The following is a 19690-nucleotide window of genomic DNA, read 5'->3' as shown; positions in this document are numbered from 1 at the left end:
AGTACAATGTTTTTAAGTCTTGACGATTAAAACAATACATTTCCAAATATGGTAAAGCACTGAACATAGAATCACAGAATGGCAGGGGTTGGGAGGGACCTGCAGAGATCATCTAGTCCAACTGAGTGTCAATCAGATTGGACCTCCAACCTTGTACAGTGTTTCAATGGATTGAAGACCAAGCCCATAGCTCTAAACATCCTCTATCCATCCAGCCAGTTGTGCCCCAACAGCTCCTGAGTGAACATCTCCAGTGAACCAGAGAACTGACCCTTGTATTAGTGAAATTGCTTTCTAGTGAAATACATGCAATTTATCTGGAGCTGATAAAGCATCTATTAAGACACTGGCTAATAGATACAGTTGGAGCTATTTTTCAAGTATTGATAATAGGGTGGAAAAAGGGTTTCAATTAACTGAGGTAGCAAGTATCACATGGATAGACGTGCTCTTACACTCAAGTGCACAATTTTCACTGATTGATAAACCTAACACACCACTTGAAACTATATTCCAGTTACATCACTTCACCATTAAACTCTTCACTTACCGCCAAATGAATAGATTAACATTAAGCAAACTGCTGACAAATTGTCCAATTCAGTGAAGCTTCAATATAAATTTGTAATACCCATAAAAGAAAACTAAAATTTATCATTTGGAAATCACAATTTATCATTTGGAAATCATTGTTTAAAATGTACAATTCAAGACTTTTATGCAAGAAGTGTTTCTGATGTGCTTGCTAAGTAAGCTTATGCAAAGCTGCAAAGTATCATCAGCAGCATGTGTATAATAGAGCGTATAGCTATACAACATACACAGCTACTCCTGTGAATATAATCATGGAATGGCTTAGGTTGGGAGGGACCTTAAAGATCATCTTCTTCAACCTCCTTGCCATGGGCAGGATTGTCTTTCAACAAGACTCAGCTGCTCAAGGCCTCATCTAACCCAGCCTTGAACACCCTCAGGGAGAAGGCATCCACAACCTCCCTGAGCAACCCATTCCAGAGTCTCACCACCCTCATACTGAAGAGCTTCTTCCTAAGATCCAGTCTAAACCTACTGTCCCTCAGCTTCAAACCATTCCCTCTTGTCCTATTGCTAGAGACCCTTACAAAAAAATCCTTCCCCAGCCTTCCTGTAGGATCCCTTTGGGTATTGGGAGGCAGCTTGGAAGTATTGGAAGATATTGTCAGTATTGGAAGTATTCAGGTATTGGAAGTCCCCCCGGAGTCTTCTCTTCTCCAGGCTGAACAACCCCAGCTCCCTCAGCCTGTCCTCATAGCAGAGATGCTTCAGCCCTTGGACTCATTCCAACACCTTTGTGTCCTTCTTATGATGGGGACACCAGAACTGGATGCAGTATTCAAGGTGGGGTCTAACAAGACAGTGCAGAATCCTCACTCCTGCCCTGCTGGCCACGCTCCTCTTGATGCAGCCCAGGACACAATTTGCCCTCTGGGCTGCATGAGCATGCTGCTGGCTCATGGTGAGCTTCTCAACACAAAAGTGATTAAATTTTATTATGAAGATTACCAGCCACATGGCTTTAGCAAATCTGTATTCATAGTTTTTGATTGTTCTCATGTATGCCTCAGGTAGACTGGATTTCCTGTTTGTTTAAAATAAACAAAGTAGGTTCTATGATTCTGACAATCAAATCAGACTTTGATATGCTGAAGAAAAATGACTGGAGTATAGGGGCATTCTGAAAGTCATTGAAAATGCAGAGAAGGTGGAATCATCTTAAGAAGGGGTGTAAAACCAGTACTGCTAAAGGATTTTGGACCAAATTTTGGGGAACCTGGAGTTGTTCCCTGAAGACCAGATAGCTGATAGCCACCTTGCAATACGTCAAAGGATATGGAATTCAGTACATAAAGTTTGGCTGCACACAGAACTAAAGGTCAATTGCATAGAATCATAGAATTGTCTCAGTTAGAAAGGACTTCTTAGACCATCAACTTGATACCACCATGGCCATTAAACCATGTCCTGAAGTGCCACATCTATTCGTTTTTTGAACACCTCCAGGGATGGTGACTCCACCACCTCCCTGGGCAGCCTGTTCCAATACCTGACCACTCTTGCAGGAAGGAAATGTTTCTTAATATTCAACCTAAACATCCCCTGGCACAGCTTGAGGTCATTTGCTCTTGCCCCATCATTAGTTACCTGGGAGAAGAAGCCAACCCCCACCTCACTCCAACCTCCTTTCAGGTAGTTGTAAAGAGCAAAGAGATCTCCCCTCAGCTTCCTCTTCTCCAGAATAATTTCCACTTGCTTTATGTTTTTAACAGAAGATGGCTTTCCATTATACCCAAAAGTCAGTTGTCATGAATCCTTGGTGAATACCTGGAGATCCCTCAGCTTATTAAGAGTATGACAAAATATGTTTCCAACTAGCCTTGTGCATCTTGGTTAAGAATTCTGACAGCATAGATGAGATCTGCTCATCTCTCTTTCTTCCATCATTAAAAAGCATATCCACCTTTCCAGGGCTCCTTTTAGCTTTGGGTTTAAACTCACCAACTGAGAGCCAGCCAGTTGCCCTATGCCGATCAACCACACATGTGATAACTGGTTGGAAAAGCAAATCCTAAATTTAGTCATGTTTATGGGAATTGAGGGCTCATTGCTTCAGGCCCACCTCTCAGATCTGCATGTGATTGTTTAAATTTCTTTTTCCTTGTGGCTTACATGTAGCCTGCATAAGCACCAAACATACAATTTCAGACCTTGTTGGTTTAGTTTGGTTATATTTCAGACTGCAGCCATGTCAAACCACTTCTGAGGGAAGACACATTGGAAAATATGGACTTTTCCCTGCAGATTGCAAGGCAACGAAAGATAAAGAACAGAAACATTTGTTATATGGCTTTTTATATGGCCTATATATCATTTAACATTAATGTGCAAGAAGTTTTGTGAAGATGGGGGTTGGACTAGATGACCATTGGGGGTCCCTTCCAGCCCAGACCATTCTATGGTTCTATGATTCTGTGATGCTCTGATTCCATGATTCTATGTTGCCATAGGCAGGGACAATCATAGAACTATTCAGTATGGACCTTTCAGATCATCAAATCCAACCATTAACCCAACACTATGAAGTCTGCTGGTAAACCAAGCGCCTCCTCACACCTACAATGCAATGGAGAGGATCTGAAAGTCCTAGGATTGTAGGCCTTGGTTTTTAAATAATTAATGTTTTCCTAACTTTAAATATGCTATCAGTTTCCTGAAAGAAGGAAAATGTCCTACTGACTGATGTTATGTATGTTACCAGTCAGCACAAAACTGTTGCCTATAAAACACAGATATGTGTCCCGAATGGTTTTAATAAAATCTGTGCTACTGCATGGGTAAAAAAAGACTTTGTAGGTTTGCAAGAGCATGAAAACAAGATTATTAAACAATCTTACAGACCTCAAAGATCTGATATGCAGAAATGCTTTGCACTGGCATCTCTCGAGCCTTTGGGATCTTTCAAAATCAAGCCCAGAGCTTGAATAAGAACGTCACCACAAGACATTTTCATGCTATTTGCAGATTTTTCTTTACAATACCTCCAGCTTTTGATTGTGCTAAAACCTTAAAAGCAAATCAGAGAAAAGACTCCCCTATTGTGTATTACAAAAGATAAAGCCAGAAACAGTAAAACTGAGAAAGCTGTTTCCTAATGCACTCCTTCACATGACAATCAGTTTAGATCTTTTTCTCTCTCTCTCTCAACCAACCTTACTAACAATGCACTCAAATCTAACTTTTTTTACTGTAATACACTCCTGCAGGTGATCCTGCCTACTTCTAATTTACTTTGTACCTTAGAATATTAATTAGCACCACTGTACTACCTTATGAACCTGCTCAATTGCATAGTTTACCTGTTGTAGTTTAGTAAGTTCTGTACACATCAACATAGGGATTTCTGTCTGTTTATATTTACACTCTGTAATTTCATTGGGTTTGTAGATCAGTTTGGCTTGCACTCAGCCTTTATTCTGGTGCTGTTTTTACAAGCATTCCAGCTGTCACTGGTGCTGTCGTGTTTGTTATGGGGCTAAGAATTAAAGTTACAAAAGATTTATGTGCTTTGGAAAGCAAGTCAGGAAGAGAGAGAGTTCATTTTCTAAGATTTTCTTTAAATGAACTAGTATCTAACTGAAACAAAAAGTGCTGTCAGGTTTGTACTCTTGTACATACACTGCCCCACAGTCTGCCCTGAGCTGCTGCACTTGTGGAAGGATTGAATGAATCACAGAATCATAGAATGGTTTGGGTTGGAAGGGACCTGAAAGATCATCTGGTTCCAACTTCCCTCTCATGGGCAGGGACACTTCCTACTAGATCAGCTTGCCCAAGGCCCCAGCCAACCTGCCTTTGAACAGTTCTAGGCTTGGAGCCTCTACATCTTCTCCGGGCAACCTGTTCCAGTGCCTCACCACACTCTTGATGATGAATTTCTTCCTAATGTCTAATCTCAGTCCTGCTTCTTTCAGTTTGAACCCATCACCCCTTGTCCTGTCACTACATGCCTTTGTCAAAAGTCCCTCTCCAGCTCTCTTGGAGGCCTCCTTCAAATACTGGAAGTCTGCTCTAAGGTCTCTCTGGAGCCTTTCTTCTCTAGGCTGAACAACTCCAACTCTCAGCCTATCTTCACAGGATAGGTGATCCAGCCCTATGATCAACTTTGTGGCCTCCTCTGGACCTGTTCTAGCAGGTCCATGTCCTACTTGTGTGGGGGATTTCAGAGCTGGACACAGTACTGCAGGTGGGGTCTCCTAAGAGCAGAGTAGAGGGAATGAGGCAGGTTAAGACCGGAACTTGACCCAATAGCTCCTTGTGGTTCTGCCTCAACTTCACTTGATAATCTAAGATAATGCACAGGCTTTGATTAAGCTCTCAAGAGTGTTCTCATTCAAAAAGCAAGTAATTGAAACTTCTGCTGGTGATATAGCATTTCTTCATTCATTTCTATAAAGACCCACCAGATGGTTCATCTACACCCCTACAAGGAGTCAGTTACATGAAAAAAGATACTCAGACACCACAAGCAGTTATTGCAGTTCACGGTAGGAGTGGAATTAATCTGTTTGAACACAGGCATTGGTACCATTTTAGAAACCCTGGGGCATTTTACCCTATCTCAAAGTGTCATTGGGAAGAGCCAAGGTCTCCCAGATTACAACTGCCCTGTGTTTTAGGGCATCTCAACCAATATTAGAAACCTTTGTTTAGGCAACTGAATTGTACCTTGACAGTCTTGATACTTGCATGGAAATGCAAGTCGTGGTGAACAGTACCTAGTAATTAATCACATTGTAGTTACCCTTACATGTTCAAAACATCAACACAGTCTGTGCTGAGGCTCAGCAATAAACATTCTGCTGATAGAGGAATTCAAGAAGCATGACGACATGGCACTTCAGGACATGGTTTAATGGCCAATATGGCCTTAGGTAGACCAAATGATCTTAGAGGTCTTTTCCAGCCAAAACAATTCTATGATTCTATGGTTCTACGAGTTCTGCTGATCTAGTTATATGTATGTGACTATACATTCTTATATGAATAGACGGTTATCCCAGGATTACTTGGGTTTTCAAAATCTGGTTCTGGATGTATCTTGTACTCTTCCAGGATGCAGAGCTGAGGGATCAGAGAGTGGCCAGAAAATGAAAGGGGACCAACATATAGGAAGCATTCTGCCCCCTGTATGAAGGAAGATTCAGAGGAAAATAAGGGTGAAAATTTGCTGTGATGGACTGTGAGGAGAAGAAAGATACCAGGAATGGTAAACAAAGACAGGAAACAGCCTACTGGTGGTGTTAGTTCTTGATTAGGAGCCCATTAAGTTTTGGCTAGAGGGCTAAACCCAAGGAGACATTTTGTCAGCCCAAATGTGGAGAGAAACCAGAAAGACAATAGAACAATTAGACAGAGGAAGAGAGCAGAAGTGAACAAACATATTGCCCCTATTACAATGACACACAGCTAGAGCTTTGTGGCAATACTGTCCAGCTGCCTTTAGACTAACTGAAAATGAGAAAATAAATCAAACTTGCTGTTGACTGTCACGGGTAGAGAGAAAACTGTTTCTTTTTCAGCCACTGGTAACCCGATAGCTCACCACAGTGTATTTCACCTAAGGAAGTCTGTAAAGCAACATTCAAGCGCTCCTTGTGATTAATATTCCTTATGATCTCCAGCCTCCTAATCGCATCCTGACCTTAGCAAGGGTCAACTGTGGAGAGGGGATGGGCTGTGGGAAGAGGGTGGACTACCAGGAGGTGCTGCTGAATGATGGAGCAGCTGGAGAGAAAAAGAGGACCTCTGCAGACACGAATAAATAAATAGTGGCAAAGCAAAGGCACTGACCTCAGGAATGCCACTGGTCCAGAGCATTGAAAGAAGTGGGGAAATTAATTCCTAACACCTAGATGCATTGAATGTAAAATATGCTTCCCCCCTGCCTTTTAATGCAAAAAAGCTATAGCATGAAATGCAGCACCATCCTGAGAGACAGAACACCAACTCCAGAGGGATTCCTATGATGCATTAAATAATGCTTGGACTGCCAGGTATGCTCTGTAGTGCAAGACAGATATTCTGCACTGCATAGTTAATTTTTGCACTCTGAATGGTAACATTAATTTTTCCTGGGTTTTGTTTGTTTGGTTGGTTTGTTTTGTTTTGTTTTCAGGACCTTAGTGCTTTCCTGGATATCTAACTATGGGACAGTCACTCTCCCACCCAGATAAACTGTGTAGGCAGGGCCAGTCTGAGCCAGAAGTGTCCAAGCTTGTGGTCCATTAGATATGATGCCTGCACACATGGATACCACATTGTGTGGATGAGACCAGCGGGGTCAAAATACACACAATGTCAATTTTCCTTGTAGCACAGGATTTCTCTAAAAAGGCACTGCTTGGTAGCCTGGGACCATGCAGGCCTCCAAAACAACAACTTAGCCTGGAGAAGAAGAGACTGAAGGGGGAACTCATTAATGCTTATCAATATTTAAAGGGTGAGTGTCAGGTGGATGGAACCAGACTTTTCTCTGTGGTGTCCAGTGACAGGAGAGGGGCAGTGAACACAAACTGGAATACAGAAAGTTTCACATAAACACAAGGAAAAAAAAGATCTTCACTTTGTAGGTGGCAGAGCACTGGAGCAGAGGTTGTGAAGTCTCCTTCTCTAGAGGCATTGCAAACTCACCTGCGTGATTTATTCTGGCAGAGGGATTGGACTAGATCATCTTCAGAGATACCTTCCAACCCCTACCATTCTGTCATTCTGTGGACCTAAAATCCTTATCATATCTCTGAGATTTTTCTTCTAAAGGATGCCTTTAATTGTACCTTATAAGCAAATTAATTTCCAATCTGTTCCACTTCCTCTTTTTAATCTTCCCTTCAGAATATGCTTTCAGACATTAAAGTGTCCAATATGGGTCCAGGCACAGAAATGACTAATAGTGTCCCTAAAAAAAAAAATCTGGAAATCAGAACTAGTGTACTAAACTCATTTTTGTTTCACCTTGAAGGGAAAAAAAAAAAGTCTCTAATTCAGAAAAAATGCTCAATTTCCATTTTTCATTTATGCAAATTACACTCTGAATAAATAAATCTACATAATTTCACCTCCCTCCTAGGTGACTTGCAGTAACATTTGCCAAGCAAAGACAGGCTTTGCTGGTACTAATGCATAAAACATGCTGAATAACAACAACAACCACAAAAAATTAAATCATAAAATAGCTGCTGTGCAGCTCTGGAAGGGATAATAGAGGGACTGATGAGTTACTCAGGGTTGTCTTGCTCAGTTATTTAAAGCATGCTACTAGTTAAGGGTATATATAAGGTAAGGTTTTAATAAAGGTGATCATATCCCAAATCACTGAAATCTGTAGGATTTTTTCCATTTAAATTCCAGGGAACAGACATGTAGATATCTCTGCTGAAGCAGACAGTAGTGTCAGGCTGTTGGTTCTGGAACATCAATTTAGTCAGCATGTAGCTGATAGACTATGCAGGGGCTGAAGCTCTAAGAATGCAGATCCTTTATGCTCTTCTGGGAATGTAGGAACTGCCTTTTCTAATTTGATCAAAACTGTTCCTTGCTCTGCATGTCCTTTGTCCATGTGAGATAGAGGCTTGGTGACTGCAAAGATTGCCACTGGTCTTGGGACTGCAACAGGGCAAGGATAAAACAAAAATCAGTGTCAGTATGTTCTGATTAGGTATCGATGGCCTTTTGCCTCCCTGATTGCCTAGGGGAGATGCTGAGCGGTAACTCATATTCTTGATGGCCCATCTAGAAACTCTCAAACTCCAATCATACCTGGGGCTTGGGCACTCTCCTGTAACCTTTCAAATATCTTTTCACACTGGAAAATATGTTCTGGACAGCTGAATACTTATGCTTTTTTTTTTTTTCTAAATAACTAAGACTAGTCAATGGGGCTAGGTTCACCAAAAACATTGAGTATTATAAACTGAGTCACCAAATTTGTATTTGCTTGGATGCTTTGTGGAATTCAAAGATGTCCATGGAGAAATCTAAGTTTCTCATTGGAGAAACTTGGGGGTCATGTTTCTTGGGGGGGCAGTAAGATATGGGATATCTATCTATCTGTCTATCTATCTATCTATCTATCTATCTATCTATCTATCTATCTATCTATCTATCTCCTATGTGATATCTGGGATATATATATCTCCCAGATTGAGTAGGAATCTACCTAAAAATGCCAGTAAGAAACCTTAAGAAAATATGATTGTGCCTCTGCTAAGAAACCTTAAGAAAATATGACTGTGCCTCTGCTGAGAAACCACAGTTGCAAGACTGGCACCAGAATCAGTGACACAGGAATACTCAGCTGCACACTTGGGAAAAGCAAAGGAGGATTCAGGTACAAGAATTGTTCACAGAATAACAGAATGTTAGGGGCTGGAGGGGACTTTGAAAGAACATTTAGTCCAACCCCCTGACAGAGCAGGATCGCCTGTACCAGATCACACAGGAACGCATCCAGGCAGGTTGTGGTCATCTCCTACATAAGCAGTGTCTACTGTTTCAGGACTCCTTGATTTTCCTTGTTTTCCTGTGCAGTGGCTGGCCATATCCCCTAGGGAAGCAAAGATTCTTCTCTCTGCTGGCACTCCAGAGCTTCCTAACCAGCAGCTTGACAAAGGAGGAGAAAAGGGGGGTGGAAAGACCTGCAGTATCTTTTCTTCCCAGCAGATATGCATACAAAATCTTTAAAACAAGTTCAAGTTGCTTCCTGCTCCAGGGCTACTTGAAGCTACTTGTCCATAGGAGTTTCCAAGTTACATTTTTTCTTAGATAACTCTAGGTGCAGTTGGGCATCTGAGTGTGCTGAAAACTCTGTAGTTTTGGGTAAGGTAAAAACCCGAGGGTTTGAATATGGGCCTTAGTAACTGAATGGTGATGGATCTTTGCAAGCTTTTGATATGACAGATCCCTGTCCACTTTATCTTGTATGCTCTGAATATTATTTCAAAATGCATGGCTTGCTACAAACTCCATCCAAGTCATAATTAGATTCCAGATATTGATTTATTAATCCTGCACTTCTGTATTTTTCACAATCATCTGTGTCATGTGAGAACAAAATGTGACCACTCGATTAGACCTGGCAGAAGGGCTCATTCCCCACCTTGCCTTAACTGTAGCCACATGCCAGAACATGCATCTAGTGGGTTGAAAATGGACGATATATCAATTCCCACAACATTTTTTTTGTTCAGTTTCCCTGACTTTAAATCTAGGACACATTGTAACCCAGCTGTGCAAGTCATTGTCTCTTGAATCAGCTTCTCACAGAGCAAGGAAATAAAAAACCCCAACCTCTGCAGCAAACTGGCAGCGCTGTTAGAAGGTGATTGCTGCCTAGAGAGCAGCCAGGGGAGCAGCCACACACAGAAACTTGTTCAGGCTAGTAGGATTGAACTTTGCTTTTGTTTAAATCTTCAACAGAAGCTAGAATTAAGTGAAATGAATACACTTTGGAATATCTAAAACCCAAGGCATTTCTATTTTTTTTTCTGTAACATCCTAATTCTTTATTGAATAATCACAACCTCCCTTGCAAGCTGCTTGTTTGTCTGATGTGAGGGACAAGGAATTGAAAAGTTAAAGTCAACCAGATCCAGCATGTTAAAATGCCGGAAGGAAAAAAGCCCACACCGCTAGAGGTTATGGATTAGAAAGCCAGCAAGCTGATATTTGATAGGTTTTGCCTGAATCTAAATCAATAATGAAAGAACAGAGAGAGAACAGATGTCTTCAGTAGCGGCCGTGGCTTGTGTGAGTTGGCTAACCGGTGCAGCGAACAGATTTATCCACGGTATTGAGTATTTGTCACTTCAAACAGGGAGCCCGGACTCATTCCGGAGCGGTCAGTCTCTCTGTCCCCAGACCGGCCCGATGACCCCTGGCTTTGGCAGCCGCAGGAGCCGTGGCGGAGGAGCACGGATCGGCTTATGGCCTCTCCTCTTCCCAGCCCCATGGCACCTGCTCCCTCACTGCGCTCCATGGGTCAAGGCGGGCAGCAGCCGGACCTGCCCAGCAGCGTCGGAGGCGGCAGCCGGCGCGGTCGGGCTCTGGGATAACGCGTGGGCCGGCGGGCAGCCAAAGCCGGCGGGCGGCCGGCGCCAGCGAGGCCGCCCTGAGGGGACCACAGCGAGAGGCGGAGAAGCAGCTCGGAGCAGGCCGCCCCGGGCCGGGCCGGGCCTGCAGGACGCCGAGGGGAGGCGGGGAGCAGAGAGGGGCGGGAAGCACCGTGAGACGGCCCCGTCACGGGCAAAGGAGGGAGCCGGTGGAGGGGCCAAGGCAGGCGGGGCTCCAGGGCGGAGCGAGACGGGTGGCCGAGGGCCGGCTACTAGCGGGGCGCAGGCGCGGTGGTGGCCGTCGCCGGTATCCCATCAGCCTGCGCGGGCGGCGGGACGCGGTGCCGGGGCAGCAGGCCGAGCATGTCGGAGAAAAAGCAGCCGGTGGACCTGGGGCTTCTGGAGGAGGACGATGAGTTTGAGGAGTTCCCGGCCGAAGGTGCCGGGCGGGACGGGGATAGCAAGGGGAAGAGAGGCGGCGGCGGTGGTGGTGGCGGCGGTGGTGGTGGTTCCGCCTGTAGGCCGCAGCCTGGCCTGGGCCGGTGGGCCGCGGCGGGGAAGGAGCAGGTCGCCTCCGGGGAGCGGCTGGGCCGGGGCGCGGCTTGTCAGCGGGTCCTTGTCCGCAGAGCAGTTCTCGGGGTCTGCGGGGCGGTGCGAGGCGTCTCCTCGTGTTCCGCTTTAGTCATGCAAGAATCAGCTCTCTGGGGTTCAGCGGGTTTCATCTCCCAGCCCCACCTCGGTCAGAGGTGCGAGCTACGGCCCCGTTGGAGTCGGGGTCAAGCACGAATTGCTGCCTGCGTGCGGCTGTGCTGGTGTCACGGTGCGGGGCGTATCGCACTGGAAGTGCTGTGTCATTATGCGGGAGAGCTGGGAACAAGTGCTAGAGGAACTTGCTGCATCTTGGCTCAGGAGACGAGAATCACCAGGCAGGGAGGAAGGAAGGGTGCAGGCTGGAAGCGAGTGTAGGGTGAAGAAGGTGTGAAAAGGAGATAACATGCTCCAGTTAACTCTGAATCTCTCTGCCTTTTAAAGCACAAATATATGTTGGTTTGCTTTGTGTAGGTACAAATATATTGAATGACAAAATTAAATCTGGACTTCAATAAAAAAATTCGGTGCCTTTTTAGAGATATAACCTTGAAGATTCTTATTAGGACAGGATTGTTTATGTCCATAATTCTGTGAACTGTCTCAAGATGTGGATAGTGAGAAATTGTGTAAAACATGATGGATGAGATGTCAGGGTTTGTTATTTTATTATATGTGGATTTTTTTCTTTGGCCTTACAAACCTTTGATGTTCTGAATCCCTCAGTACTAGTGAAAATAGTATTTTTTGCACTTGGAGAAAAAGTTATTAGCATAGTTGAGATGATAGCTAAACTCATCTGAGAAGACTATCTCTTCTTTTCCATATGTTTCCCAAACAGACAGAAGATGTTTCTTTTATTTAATGTAAATTAAGTATTTGCAGTAGAGGTGAAGGAACTCTTTAAAGCGTGCTTCTGAACCTTGGCTTGGGTAGAGCACTGAACTGCTGTTACAGAAGGTGGAATTAATTCTGCTTGACTTCAGCAGTAATGCTAGAACCAAATACTGTGCAAACTCTTTGGGTGGAACAGAGCTTTAGTATAGAGTGACCACAGTCAGGCTTCTTGCTGGTCTGTCTCAAAAAAAAAAAAAGACGACCCTCTAAAGAAGCCCCGTGAAATTTTCATGTGAGCTAATAGTTTTGAGAAGTTATAAAGGATGGCCAGACCACTTGGAATATTCTCTTCAGTGTTTTGGAAAGAATTGTGAAAACTGTGTGCTCGAAGCTATTCCAAATTGTTGTTCTTTCAAATTAAAACACTGAAAGAACTTTGCTGGCAATTGCCCGGATTTTATCCTAAGGAAATAAGATATGCAAATTTATATGAATGGTTACAAACTCTGGCTTTTGGGGGGATTTATTCTCTGCAGCCTTAGCATTTTTCTTCAAATACTTTGTCAATTCAAATTTATGTGCTGAAAGCAGATGTATCTTGATTTTGTAGGACACTTTATTTGATGTATAGCGTGATAGATTCTAGTGTGTGTGAATTAGTGTTTTGCAGGAAGTAAAGTGTAACATGTAAAAATAGAGGATTTTATTTTTTTGTGTGTGTGTGTCCTTTGCTCTAAAAAATGGTTTTTGTTTTGCTTTCCCAAGTGCAAAATATGGAAATTAGTGATTAGTATATTAAAATACTTTTAAAAATTAGTCCATCCGTGACAGGCTTATCAAAATGTTGTAATTTGAGTGTGCATGAGTAATGTTTAATGGTAGCAGGCTCTCAGATGTTGTTAATACTTTCAATCTCAGATAATGCTATATTATTTTACTCTTATTTTGTCACAGGCATATAATGTAGCTGGGAATAATGACTTCAGTATGCAATTCTAGGGTGTACTGTCAACATACAGAGACTGTAGAATCTTGTAGCTACAGTGATGAGAATATAATTGAGGCTTTCTCTCAGTGTGGGAGATGACATGAGCCTCTTTGACTGTTTTTGCTCAGTGTGATTTGGAGCCTATTTTTGCAGTCTCCCCAGCTGACCTTTTATGATTTAAGCTGCTGTTTTGTTGTGCTGGATACTACTTACTATGTCTTGTATCTAACTTGTAGATTTTCCTAAGCAACTTCTACATTATTAGATAGAAAAATTTGACTTTTTGTCCTATTTCAATTGTTTTGAGCTTTGGTTCTTTTTGTGTCTTTGAAATCCAGATAAATGATGTGGGTAATAAAGCTTTTATTTTGATCCAAACCATAATATCTGTTGCATATAAATAGGCAAAGCTTATTGCAGATAGTACTGAAATAAAATCACCCCCTCTGGGCAACTAGCAGTACAACTAAGTTAAATTTTTAATTTTTTTTTCTACCTTATCTTTCCACTTCCTTTTTTTTGCTCTCCTTAGGATTTCTGTGCTCCTTCTTCTTTTCCCATTATATATTTTGACTAGGGAAGTCATGCCTTCTACGTGCATGTATTTAATCAGTTGCAAATGGATTTTCCTGCCCTGGTTATTCTCAAAGATTAATTATGTTGCTTGTCAGTGATAGAAAAAGGAAGAGAAAAATGCAAGGAACCAACCTTCATCCTTAATCTGAAAGATTAATTTTGTTACTTGTCAGTGATAGGAGAAGGAAGAGAAAAGGCAAGGAACCAACTTTCATTCTTCTAAAGTTGCTCACAGTGAATGAATGTAAGTCTTTTACCTTACTAGCTTGCTTTTTTTTTTTTTATGCTACATCTTAGTGTTACTTTAAGCTTTAGTCCTCCAAGCTTTCTCTGGGTGGGCAGATTTACTGAATTCGAAAGGGAATAATGTTATCTCTTTAAATATGACAACAAACTTTGAGCAATCCAAAGTCACAAGTGTCAAAATTGGGATGCTTCTTATTTTGGTACCCTTAAAACAACTTGATGTCTGTCAGTAGAAGCACGCTGAGAAGCTGTGTTCCCCAATGAACTGTCCTGCATTTACATAGAGGTTCTGAGCCTTCCTGATTTTTTTTTTCCATTTTTGTTGTTTTCCTAAACTAGTTAGTTTGATCTTCAAGATTTTTTTATATATAATTAAGCATTAAGAGGATGATCAGTAAATTGTCAAGGGAGGTGTGCCAGATTGTTACAGGAAAAAGAGAATTTAGATGAGCAAATGGACTGTTAATGTCTTGCCTCTCTAAGGAAACAGCTTCTGCTGCTTTGAGAGCCAGAAGCAGGTGATGATGGGTCTCAACTGCTGTTTGCTGTGCCTCTCTCAATTTGCCTTTGGTTCAGCATCACAGGTACTCTTGTGGCCTTTATCCCTAGGCTCTCTGCATCTGATCTGAGTGAACTGAGGGTTTGTGTGTGTGTGTGTGTGTTCGGCAAAAACATGTGCATTTGCTTTATATATTTTTTTCTTTTAAGTAGAAAAAGGTATTTAAATAAAACCCAGGAATTGTCTACCTTTTGTTGAGCTTTTATGACTCAGATATTAAATATTGCTTTCGTTGACATGATGCTACAGCTTGACTGTTTAAAATGTCTCTTATGAATGTGTCATCCTGCAAGCCATGACGTGAAGTGTGGAGTGATTTTAACCAAGTTGCATTGCTATGATAATTCATTAAATTGTGAGGTGTTTTGGTTGTTTTTTTTTTTTTTTAAGATATGTCTGTGCTTTTTGGTCTCATAAACACTGAAATATGATCCAGACTTTTAAAGAGAGAAACTAGTTACTGGCAGAAGTCTACCTTGCCCAGAGACTGAGCTAATCTATTAGTCAGTGAGACATGGTACCAAAGCAGCACAGGATACAATACTTAGAGCTCTTTTTTATCTTTAGATTGGACTGGCTTAGACGAAGATGAAGATGCACATGTCTGGGAAGACAATTGGGATGATGACAATGTAGAAGATGATTTCTCCAATCAGTTAAGGTAGTTTTATTTTTAACTTCCTGTTCCAAAAGCTGGGTAAAACATTTAAAATGGCATTGTTTAGGTAATATCTGCTTAGTTTAAAAAACAGAGATGTGAAACTGAAATAAGGGAAACTTCTGCTTTCTGCTTTTCCCTCTAAAGCCTTTCAGAACCAGACTTGAGGGATTACAGCACAGTGAAGCAGTGATCAGCATCTCATCTTTTAATAATTGCACTGTGAGCCCTGAATTATACCTAATGTCACTGATGTATTCAGGGTTTTGCTGTGTTGCACAGCTTGAAGAGTACAAAGATCTTTACAAACTGTGATGCAACTGACACTTTTCCAATTTGTCATAAAGAAATCCTTTTCTGTGGGCTTCTCTACGTATGTGTGAGGACTCTTGAGGTGCACTGCATCTGGAATAGGTTGCCAAGAGAAGTTGTCAGGCTCCAAGCCTGACAGTGTTCAAAGGCAGGTTGGCTGTGACCTTGAGCGAGCTGGGCTAGTGGTAGGTGTCCCTGCCCATGGCAGGGCAGGTTGGAATTAGATGGACTTTAAGGTCTATTCCAACCCAAACCATTCCTTGATCAGTGGCAAGGTATTCAAGATCTCTCTTCTGTGTGGTACACAAAGTGTGTTTTTCTGTGTTTTTTTTTCCCTCTGTACTTTTGAATAGCATTTCTGTTTTTTATCCAAATAGCCTGATTTTCTAGAGATCAGTTATCTATATTATTAAGGTTCCCTTGTATGTGGTGAGCATGCTGCTTATGAACAACAATATCAAAGTAATTGTTCATCACGTGCCTTGAAAAAAGTGACAGCAATTTGGGTACCTCTAATCCAGTTGTTTAATCCTCTTTGCTTGTCACTTGTTTCAGTTAATCCTTTACTGCTGCATTATTATAACTTAAATTGTTTATATATAAAAATATCATCAATGCTAATTCACATTTTGTAATTAATCTCGCAGTATGTTGCATGAAGAACAAACTATCTGTAGCACAGCCTGGTTGAACAGTTCCTGGGCTGAGCTCTCTTGTTGTAGTTGGCTGAAAATGATCCTTGATGCAGAAGATACAGAAATGGTCTGTTGGTGTAGTTGTTTTTTAAAAGACTGGAAAGCAGTTAAACTAATACTGGAAAAGAAGTTGGTGTGTTGGGTTGATGGTTGGGCTTGACCTCAGGGGTCTTTTCCAAGCAGAGCAATTCTGTGATTCTGTAGAGTGAAATAGTCTTTCAAGGGGTAGTGTAATTCTTGATAAGCTTAGCTGATCTTGACAAGCTTTCAATAACTGTGCCTTCACTGTTGCTGGTAGTGCTGGTGGCTGTATACTGGTGTTGAAATGAGAGCTTGCCATGTTGCTTGGTTGCAGCATGGTTTTATTTCATCATTAGGAAGGAAATGCTGCAGTCCTGCACTTCTAAAATGGCACAGCTAAGTAGGAAAACTAGCCTGGAACTAAAGGGACCTTTAAGGTCCCTTCCAACCCAAACCATTTTCAAGTCCCATCTAAGATCGAGTCCAGCTGTCAACCTAAGACCACCACGGTCATTAAACCATGTCCCAAAGTGTCATGTTCACACATTTTTTTTTTTAACACCTCCAGGGATGGCGACTCTGCCCCCCTACTGGGCAGCCTGTTCTGACTGCCTTTTGTAAAGAAATTTTTCCTAGTATCTGAACTAAAATTCCTCTGGCACAATTTCAGGCCATTTTCTTTCCTTCTGTCACCTGAGACGGGGTGGGGAGGGGAGAAACTGACCCCCACCTCAGTGCAACCTCCTTTCAGGCAGTTGTAGAGAGCAATGAGGTATTCCCTCAGCCTCTTCTTCTCTAAACTAAACAACCCCAGTTCCTCAGCTGCTCTTCACCAGACCTGTTCTCCAGACCCTTCACCAGCTTTGCTGCCTGTCTCTGGACACATGGTCTTGGACTACATGTGTGCTAAGGAGATAAAATCAGGACATAGTTCTGGCTGATGTGTTTGGAAGCAGGTGAGAAGAATAATTTTGGAAGTAGATGCATTTAAATCACTTAGCGAGCTCATTTGGTTTAAATCTCGAGTATGGGTTTTTTTCTAATGTGCCCCGAGTTGTTGCAGGCTGACAGCTGCTGCTTTGCTCCACAGAGTTGTACCCCAGCCACAGTGGATCAGAGGACAATAACTATGGTCAGAACAATTTTTCCACTTAGAAGTTACTTCTAGTCATGTGAGACATTGAGCTGAAGAACTGTAAAGTGAATGAGGGTGAGGTTATTGATATGAACCCAAAAAGCATTGACTAGTTTGTATTATTTCTAAATTGGTTGTGTGTTGTGCAGTGTATTTAGTTTTTGAAAATACGAATGTCTGACAGTATGGAACCAAAGAATGGTTTGGGTTGGAAGGAACCTCTAGAGCTGATCTAGTCCAACCCCCCTGTGTCGGTGTGAGCTGAAATTCCCCCCCCACCAACAATAACCAGGCTAGCTCAGTCTGGAAGCAAATGAAAAGCTGTATTTACAAGCAGAGTCTAAAATCTACGATGAAATGCAATGAATATGTACAAATATACAAAATTCACAACATTTACAAATATATACAACCAACAGAAAAGCACAACCGATCTCCCTTTGCTTCCCCCCAAGGGGACCCTCCCAAAGGGGCCTCTCCCTCCCAGGAGCTTCCCCCCCAGACCCCCCTGGACAGAGAAGCAGAGTTAGTTAAGCAGAAAGTTGTTAACTTAGCTGCCAAGGTCAGTACGTGTTATCTTCAGCCAGAAGAGAAGAAGAAACAGCAGCCAGACAGCCCAGCAACTGCCCCCACTGCCAAACGCAGAATGTGCAGAATGCCTACTTTGTTTTGGGTAATAGCTCTTAAACATTTCTATCTATCCAATGGAAGTGTTTAGAACAATCGTTATTTTGCTTTCTTACACCCAATAGTGACTTATTTACATTCTTTCACTTTCTCTGTTTTGAACTTTGCAAGGAAAAATTAAAAAGACAGTTTCAAACCATCACACCCCCGCTGCAGTCAGCAGGGACATCTCCAACTAGATGAGATTGCTCAGAGCCCCATCAAGCCTGACCATGAGTGTCTCCAGGGACAGGGCCTCGTCACCTTCCCTGGGCAAGAAGGGTTTTCCTGGTCAGGAAGGATGAGGAGAAGCCCACCTTGGGAAGATTGATTCCCCCATGGACTATTTTTAACTCTTTCCCTTTTATTTTTTTGTGGGGAGCAGCATCTCTTTGACTGCTCCCACCATGACTCATGGAGTGGCCAGAACTCAGGCTATGTTTTTAAGCCCCTAAACATGGGGGCTGTTTCCTGACAGTGTTTTCACCAGCTGAGGAATGACCTCTGACTGAGAAATGTACTTTAGAACCTCCTCAAGTCCCATTCAGGTGACCCAAGCATTCTATTTTTTTGACTTTTATCACTTGAGGCTGTTATTTAAGGTGCCAATCACAACTAGGTTATATTATTGTGCTAGATTCTATGGTCCTGCTCTGGCAGGGGGGTTGGTCTTGAAGATCTCCAGAGGTCTCTTGCAACCCCTAACATCCTGTAATCCTGTGAACTACATAATAACTTGCTTTAAATGCTGGCCAAAAAAAAGTGTATTTTATATGTATTTGTGTGTTTTAATATACCTTTCTTTTTTCTGTACAGAGCTGAATTAGAAAAACATGGCTACAAGATGGAAACATCCTAGTTTTTTTTTCTGGCTGAACATGGAGTGGTTTGGTATTGAACTCTGGACAGACTATACAGAGAAAAGAAGAAGAGGTGGAAAATGAAAACACAGACTTAGCTTGCTGTCTGCTTGGATTTATTATTGTTTTGTATTAAAATAAAGTTTTTAATCTTAGCCTAGTTACAAGCTGGTAACTTGTACTGCAGTTTTGAAATGTCTCCTGTCATACAAGGCATGGACTTGCCTAGAATGCTACAAGTGATCTGTCAGTGGCTGATGGTATTGTGCCAGCTCCCCTCATGGGGATATAAATAGACTAACCCAAATGAACACTGGTGAATGTTTCTGACATAGGGAATGTGGAGATGTCAAAATGAAATCAAGCACCTATTCCAATTAAAGTGCAGCAGAGGCAGAAAGGAGTTTTGGGAAGTGCTAAAGCTATTTTGCCTCAAGATTTGAGTTCAGAATGACTTGTTTTTTTTTTTTTTCTTAGCCATTTCACAAGGGTGCCAGTTTGATAGGCTTGAAAGATAAAACCCACTTTAAAGTGCATCTTGCAACAGCAGAAATCCAAACTCTCCAATCTTGTCCTGTCATTTCTCAAGCTCGTTAAAGAGGAGACCTCTCTGGAGGTGGAAAGTTCTGTTCCCATGCTTATTTAAGCCCAGGAATCTGCTGAAATTGCCTCCAATTTGCCAGTTACAGCAGTTCATCTGTATCACACCACCATGCCTGCTGAGAACGGAAATCAAACTTCCAACTCATTTCATGGAGGCCCACAAATAGTTGCCAGATAGATAGAGCAGTGGTGACTGGATTCGATTACTCTCAACTGAAAAACAGAAGGTGGAAATTACCCTCTTACCAGTTCCAGGAGTCCTCCCCAAAGGAGCTGTTCAGGCTGGTTATACACAAAGACCTT

General features: G+C 42.2%; 1 protein-coding gene across 1 annotated transcript; it reads left to right on the top strand.

Moving 5' to 3' along the window:
* Positions 1-10958: 10958 nt before the first annotated feature.
* SEM1 (SEM1 26S proteasome subunit) lies at positions 10959-19271 on the top strand. Its single transcript, XM_054384814.1, has 3 exons — positions 10959-11082; positions 15005-15098; positions 18741-19271. Exons 1-3 carry the CDS (start codon positions 11007-11009, stop codon positions 18781-18783), a joined length of 213 nt encoding a protein of 70 aa, XP_054240789.1. The 5' UTR covers positions 10959-11006; the 3' UTR covers positions 18784-19271.
* The last annotated feature ends 419 nt before the right edge of the window (positions 19272-19690 follow it).

The sequence above is a fragment of the Indicator indicator genome, chromosome 11 (genome assembly GCF_027791375.1).
Source record: "Indicator indicator isolate 239-I01 chromosome 11, UM_Iind_1.1, whole genome shotgun sequence".
In the NCBI taxonomy this organism is placed as follows: Eukaryota; Metazoa; Chordata; class Aves; order Piciformes; family Indicatoridae; genus Indicator; species Indicator indicator.
Note: the sequence above shows the minus strand (reverse complement) of the source record. Positions and strands in the feature narration are given on the sequence as shown.

Excerpts from the sequence above, each read along its gene's own strand:
- SEM1 (XM_054384814.1), top strand. The coding sequence starts at position 11,007 with ATGTCGGAGAAAAAGCAGCCGGTGGACCTGGGGCTTCTGGAGGAGGAC. Across the intron at positions 11,083-15,004 it reads TGAGGAGTTCCCGGCCGAAG|ATTGGACTGGCTTAGACGAA; the intron begins GTGCCGGGCGGG and ends TTTTATCTTTAG. Across the intron at positions 15,099-18,740 it reads GATTTCTCCAATCAGTTAAG|AGCTGAATTAGAAAAACATG; the intron begins GTAGTTTTATTT and ends TTTTCTGTACAG.